The sequence below is a fragment of the Engraulis encrasicolus genome, unplaced genomic scaffold (genome assembly GCF_034702125.1).
Source record: "Engraulis encrasicolus isolate BLACKSEA-1 unplaced genomic scaffold, IST_EnEncr_1.0 scaffold_30_np1212, whole genome shotgun sequence".
In the NCBI taxonomy this organism is placed as follows: domain Eukaryota; kingdom Metazoa; phylum Chordata; class Actinopteri; order Clupeiformes; family Engraulidae; genus Engraulis; species Engraulis encrasicolus.
The window spans coordinates 530,044-537,543 of NW_026945599.1; the positions used below are offsets into that span (position 1 = coordinate 530,044).

The 7,500-nt window shown below is 42.7% G+C and overlaps 1 protein-coding gene across 1 annotated transcript in view; it reads left to right on the plus strand.

Annotated features, from left to right (window-relative positions):
• LOC134443326 (neurexin-1a-like) overlaps positions 1-5,898 on the plus strand; it is a gene marked incomplete at its 3' end in the record, with an annotated part of 51,959 nt that extends 46,061 nt beyond the window's left edge. The window contains exons 2-3 of the mRNA XM_063193175.1: positions 2,604-2,624; positions 5,825-5,898. Of these exons, the coding sequence (XP_063049245.1) occupies positions 2,604-2,624; positions 5,825-5,898 (95 nt within the window). The remainder of the gene's footprint in view (positions 1-2,603; positions 2,625-5,824) is intronic.
• Positions 5,899-7,500: the final 1,602 nt, after the last annotated feature.

Here is a 7,500-nt window from a genome sequence, read left to right on the forward strand (position 1 = left end):
CACGCTAACGCTAACGCGCTTTACTGGAGTCAAATATCTCGAATCTCCCCTCATCATCTCCGCGCAGGGCAGTCTGGCATTTTAATCAAGCCCGGCTAAATTATTTAGCTCATAGACTTATAGTATGCGGACCATACTTGTTCAGCAGTGACACCCTTTTGGAGTTGAGACGAGGCATTTTTTTTTGTCCTTTAATTAGAGATGCACCGGATCCTGATTTTTAGGATCCTGCCGGATACCGGATCCACTGCTTAAGATCCTGCCGGATCCGGAACCGGATACCAGATCCTACGAAAGGGTTGAAACACATAGCCAACTCGCACACGTGGGCCCTTTTTATTACGTTGGCTCAAACTATTTTTTAGACTCATTGTCTTACTGCTACACTGCCTGCTCTGGGCGCTTCCAAAGGGCTTTCACTCCATGCAGCAATTGGGGTTGTGAAATCGGGGTTTCTGACTGACTGAAAAACCTAGGCTAGAGATGCACCAGATCCTGATTTTTAGGTAACTGCCGGATCCGAATCTTGGATCCTGTGCATCTCTACCTTTAATATTGCTGTCCTTTATTAGGATCTTGTTTTTGAAATGTGTGAGAGTGTGCATGTGTGTGTGTGTGTGTGTGTGAGAGAGAGAAAGAGTGTGTGTGTGTGTGTGTGTGTGTGTGTGTGTGTGTGTGTGTGTGTGTGTGTGTGTGTGTGTGTGTGTGTGTGTGTGAGAGAGAGAGAGAGAGAGAGAGAGAGAGAGAGAGAGAGAGAGAGAGAGAGAGAGAGAGAGAGAGAGAGAGAGAGAGAGAGAGAGAGAGAGAGAGAGAGAGAGAGAGAGAGTGCCTCTATCTCTGCATAGTGTCAGTTAAACCAAAAACGTCATAAGACCACACATTTATTTGAATTCAATTCAATAGAACATTTGTTTGGAAGTCAGAGGCATGCTCAGTCCCTTTAGAAAGATGAAAAAGTATTCTTGTGGGTGCTCTTTGGGTCAAGGCTCAATGTCAAAAAGTTGTTTGAAAAGATAAAAAACTTTTCTTCACCAAGGCACTCCAAAAAGTATAGTTAAAAATGTCTTTATTATTATGACATATTCATTAAGGACTTTAAAATTGCCCACGCGTATATAGCTAATATAATATTTAAAATAACATTCATATCTTCACATATATTTATTATAATATTTAATATAACATTCGCAGGAAGTATAGCAGACCTGGTTGTCTGGTTGAGACAGAGCAGTGGATGGGAGCAGTAATTGTACCATTTCCTGAAACCAGAGAAGGGAAAGGTCAAGATTATAAATATACAATATATACTGTAAATACAGCACAAGTTATTGGCATTTATCACACAGACAATATTATTTACAGTCATTCCTTATATTTAATTAATTTAATTATTTTGTTTACTGAAACATATCTTTGCGACAATATTAAATACTTAAGGAAAATGAATGCTAGTTTGGACTACAGGAAACACTGAATTCATCCAAGTGCAGTGGTCTATGACAACATGTTAATTTTAGAGATGCACCGGATCCTGCCGGATACCGGATCCACTGCTTAAGATCCTGCCGGATACCAGATCCACTGCTCAAGATCCTGCCGGATCCGGAACTGGATACCGGATCCTACAAAAGGGTTGAAACATATAGTCTACTCGCACACATGGGGCCTTTTTATTACGTTGGCTCGAACTATTTTTTAGACTCATTGGCTACACTGCCTGCAACAGCAACTTCCAAAGGGCTTGGGGTTGTGAAAGACTGACTGAAAACCCTCGGCTAGAGATGCACCAGATCCTTATTTTTAGGTAACATGCCGAATACCGGATCCACTGCTTAAGATCCTCCCAGAACCGGATCCTGTGAAAAACCCTATTATCCTGCCGGATCCGGTGCATCTCTAGTTATTTTCGATTGTGCCATAGTACTTGCAGTGAAAATCTGGACACCAATGGCAAGACCCATTGCAATGTACTGTTTTATCAAAATGATGTAGTTTTCACGCAAGATAGCGCTTCCAGAAAACTCAAGACGTCTTTGTTCATGTTCACGATCTCCGTTCACTGTATTAGCAGTAAATAACTAAACCACAAACAAAGACACCATAGTTCATATGTGGTAAATGGTAAATGGACCACATTCACATAGCACCTCTCCACTCCTTCAAGCACTCAAAGCGCTTTACATCGAAAGCCTCACATTCACAAACTGGGAACACTGATGATGGGCTAGACCCGAAATGTTTGTCCCCTGTCTGTCGGTTTTATTTACTTTTTTCGGCTTTGTTTAATAGAGTCTGATTTTGCATTCAACTCCAGTGTGCGACTCCTTTCTTCCATTTCAAGCCTCACATCCACACTCACACACCAGGTGTTGCATGTATGCAGGTATTCCACGATGGAAAGGGTGAAAGTAGACTTGTCCTAGCTAAGTAAGTAAGTAAGAGTAAGAGTTCTCCTGCCTGGTGCTGAAGATGTGTCTGGTAGGAGCATTTGCATGTGATGTTTTGATGCCTTGCATGGTGAACTCATGCAATGGCCAAAGCCCAAATGCATGCTGCTTAACAATCCTCTTCCTCTCTCTCTTCCTGCCCGTCCGTGCTTGCAGAAGACATCGACTATGGCGAAGGTGGGTGACGTTGGTTTTTTATTCATACACTTGCAGGGTCCTAAATTAACTTTTTGCCACCAGCCAAAAGGGCTTCTATAGTAGATGTGAATCATAGTTGCCAAACACACTCACTAATGAGTCAAAGAGGCTAATGAGGCAAAGTTGGTCTTTCCTACCAGCCAAATTGATTTTTTACCAGCCTTGGGCCGGTTGGCTAGCCTCGCGACGCCATCCTATGTACTCCACCCAAAGATTTTGGCCTCGCACATCGTCTGGCCAAAGCCTCGAACTCGGTTCTCTCAGTGTTAAGCCAATCAGCAAACAGTTGAGAGTCGTGATGCAGAACTCACCCGCGAGCTCCATTACTGATTGGTTAAGGTAACAACATTCACACTTTCGTTTTGTTATTTGTATGCTTTTGCGACGCTATATCGTAACAGGCATGCTAATCAGTGGTGTAGTCTACTTTTTTATGGTGGGTATACTGTGTATTTGAGCATTTTTTGAAGTGGGTATACTGTATATATTTGTGCTATTCAAAACAATGGATCAATCAATTTTAAGTGGGTATACTGAAATCGCTGAAATTTAGAAGTGGGTATACTCTGTATATCCGCATTCTACGTAGACTACACCACTGATGCTAATTAAGAACAATATGGGTTTTAATTTGAGTTTGGAACTCCAATGAATTTAAATTATACAGTAAGATCAGACCATCGACCACCCTCCATGGAGACGGATTCCTCATGGCTTTTGCCAGACTGATTGACGGTTGGCTGGTGTTAAGTTAATTTGGAGCCCTGTACATTTGTAATGTGTAGCACAGCGTGTTGCCTCTGAGGTACAGCAATGTGTAGCACAGCGTGTTGCCTCTGAGGTACAGTAATGTGTAGCACAGCGTGTTGCCTCTGAGGTACAGTAATGTGTAGCACAGCGTGTTGCCTCTGAGGTACAGCAATGTGTAGCACAGCGTGTTGCCTCTGAGGTACAGTAATGTGTAGCACAGCGTGTTGCCTCTGAGGTACAGTAATGTGTAGCACAGCGTGTTGCCTCTGAGGTACAGTAATGTGTAGCACAGCGTGTTGCCTCTGAGGTACAGTAATGTTAGCTTAGCTGACTCAGGTGGCGTGTGGTATTATGTGCTTTTGGTGGTCGCTACAAGGTAAGTGAAACTCTTTCTTTGCTATTTGTGTCATATGCTTTGGGGATTTGTGTTGTCAGCCCTCGTGCCATTGTCTTTACCACAAACCCCTACAGGGTGTAGCAAACATTCATTTACAGTAAGTGTGTGTATGCCTACTCATCTTCTGAAGAGGTACACACACAGTGTGTGTGTATGCCTACTCATCTTCTGGGTCAGTGTTGTAGAACGTATGAACAATAACTTTATGGAGAAAAAAAATGCACAGACATCTAAGAAACAGAGGCAGGCAACAAAGTAAGTATTAATAAAAATATCAAATACAAAACAAGCTCGCAGTCATTAGCGCTTCACCATGTCTTGTCAAGTAGGTGCTCTTTTAAATAAAATTAAAGTATAAAGAAATAGGAGAAGGCCCAAGCACTACCAGTTAAATGCAAGGTGAGTATAAGATATGGTCATGCTATATAAGCCAGTCATCTTGTCAATCGAGATGGAATTCATTTTCGCCTTGTGATGGGTTGTCTAAAACAACAAAAACTCTTCATCAGCGTAAATGTAAATAGTGTCATTAACAACACAATGTCTGCTGATTGAGCTAGCTTGCCAAAAGACAAGGCAAGGGAGGCAACAAATAGCTTCTGAAGGCTTTTCTGTCAATGTTGTTGATGTATTTTATGCAGAGAGGAGGCTTAATTGGCAATGGTAATGTAGAGTGAGGACGGGCTGCCAACGAGTCTGCCAACAACACGAGTGGAGTCGTTCACATAGACATCATGCAAATAAGCTGAGGAAATATGTACATAATGCTAATGTACTGAGGAAATGTGTATGGTATATTCCTACTTCACAGACGGGGGATGATAAGAACCGGACAATTGTTTATTAATCTACTGCCATGTACTGCCTGTTTGTCAGGAAGATGTGCTTGATAGATCAAAATGCTCTTCTCCAAGACACTATGAAAGCTGTTTAAATTTCATAAAACATGACTGTTTTTAGACTTGATTTGAAGGTATCATCGGAGCAATTGGAACTGTGATAGTGTAGTTAGTTGATGTTTGCTTATCAAATTCAAACAACAACAAAAAAAGATTTTGCAGATATTTAGAAGAAGATTTTCTATACTTTTAAAAAATGGATATGTATGGCTTTGGAAAAGAGCTCTTAAATTTTAAATTAGGTAGGTGTTGCGTAACGTAACATAACGGCAGCCTTGTCCTCATCCCAGCTGCGTAAGTTTTGGGGCTGACACTCTTAGATATGTGGATATGTGGGTCGCAAACCTACCGAAGGTTTTTAAAGGTTTTTAACTTGTGCCCTCTCTCTTTTAACCTCTCTGTCTTTTTTGCTCTCTCTCTGTCTCTCACTATAACGATTTTTATTGCCTCTCTCTCTCTCTCTCTCTCTCTCGCTCTGGCTCTCTGTCTGTCTTGTCTTTGTGACCAATGAGGCATTGCAAACAAGGAGTTGCAAGAAAGAAAAACAAAACGAGACAGCGAAACTTAATTGCTCATTGGATATCCCCTGTCTAACAGTCCCCCCCCCCCCCCCCCTTCCTCCCTTTCTCTCCCCCCCCCCCCTCTCTCCCCTCCCCCACCCCAACTGAGACAGTACAGGCATCCAGAGAGATACCTGTGCACTGACTGAGGTATCACAGATATCGGGTCAGATACCTGTGTGCATTGCCTAGGGGTGTAAATCACAGCCTCCTTGCCGATACGATTCGATATCGATTTCTTAAGGCAGCAATTTGACTAACTTCGATACCTAAAAATGCACCCCAATACAATACGATTCGATTCGATACTTTTCCAATGACTCTTCCACTTATCTTATGGAACGAGGTCATTGGGCAGGGGGCAGCGATTTGACTATTGCCGATACTTAAGAATGCCCCGCGATACGCTACGTTCCGATATGATTTGGATTCCGTAGGATCGACGTATCAACACATATGGATGCTTATTTACTCCCCTAGCATTGACTGTGACACTCTTCCCATGATGCCTCTCTTCCTCTTCCTCTTCCTCTTCCTCGTCCTCTGCTGACTGTTGTCTTGTTTCCCTTTAAGGTCTTGCGCACTTGATGATGGGCGACCAAGGTAGGTCTTCCTCGCCGCTCCTCCTCCTCTTCCTCTCATCCTCATCCTCCTCCTCCTCCTCCTCCTCTCCCTCCTCCCTCCGCCCACTCTCTCAGACTCTCTCTCTCGTTCTCTTTCTCTCTCTGTCAGTTATGAGCTCCAGCTGCTTTCTGCGTCTTCTTTTCTTTCTTTCAGTTCTTCTTTTCTTCTTTTGTCATTTCCATTCTTCAGTTTGTTTTGCGTTTCGGCAGCAATGCCAATCAGGTTTAGAGCTGCAGCTCTCCCACTGTGTGTGTTTAATTATGTTCATTCCGCTGTTCATTCTTTTCATTATGTTGATAATTCATTTATTGCTTTCTGTTCTGTTGTGCTCGCGGGTGGCGCGCGATGCGTTTTCTGTGCACTTGTATTACTTCTTAGTGCTCTCTTCATTTTACTTTCCTTTCAAGCTCTGAGCTTTCATGCCTCGCTCGCTTCATGCTCTTTCTGCCTCTGATGGTTAGAGTGTGTGTGTGTGTGTGTGTGTGTGTGTGTGTGTGTGTGTGTGTGTGTGTGTGTGTGTGTGTGTGTGTGTGTGTGTGTGTGTGTGTGTGTGTGTGTGTGTGTGTGTGTGTGTGTGACCATGATTCAGTGCCTCTTTTGATATTGTTATTCGGGAGCGATGGGAGAGGCCTCTGTTTGTTCAGAATATGCTGAAATGGAATAACTCCCACAGTACTGTGTGTAACAGCCGCTCCAAACGTTTTTTTTAGGAGTGGAACCACTGGGTCACCAACGTTGAGACAATAATAATTTAATAATAATAATAATAAAAGGCATGTAACTCAAAGTGCTTCACAAATGGGAAAAAACATCATTGTTAGAGGCGGATTTAAAAGGAGAGGTAGAGAGGAGAGGCAGAAATAGCAGGAAGGCAGAGGAAGAAGAGATAGATAGAGATTGTAGAGTCAACGTAGGTTAGGACCAGGATTCCTAGAGGCATAGGTCCATAATAAGAATAAGATAAGAAAGTATAACAAGCGCTCCAAACATTTTTTTTTACATGAATATTTGTTTCTTCAATTTTACATGGAATGGACAGTGTGCAGGCTTTCTTTACACTTGAATGACAACCCCACTGGGTTAATATCTTACGCACCTGCCCAACTACAGAGGTGCACAAAAGCATCTTCTTGAACAAATCAAATGCCCCTTTATAAAAAGTGTTATCTAATTCGGACACGGACGGTGCATTATGCAGAAATAGCCTACAGTATGTAGTTCACAGCTGGGCAGAGACTCATTCTCTCACTGGCTCCTAAACCAGGCGAGCCACCCAAATACACCACCAGCACCGCCTGTTCTCAGTGTTGCCAGATTGGGCTGTTTCCCACCTAATCTGGCTGCTTATCATGGCTGTCTGTGGGTTAAAAAGGGCCTTTGGGCGGGTTTTTCTGCAAATTCACAACCATAGAAATCAATAGGATTTAGTTCAACTTGGGTGGCATTTAGTGTTTCCAGGTGGGTTTTGAGCATTTTTTTGGCTGGAAATAATCAGAGACATCTGGCAACCCTGTCTGTACTATGTTACTATAGAGATAGACCCTTAGAACATAGCGGCAGCTTCCATCTCTCTCGCTCTCTTTCTCCTTTTCTTTCTCTCTCGTTCTCTCTCTCTTTCTCCCTCT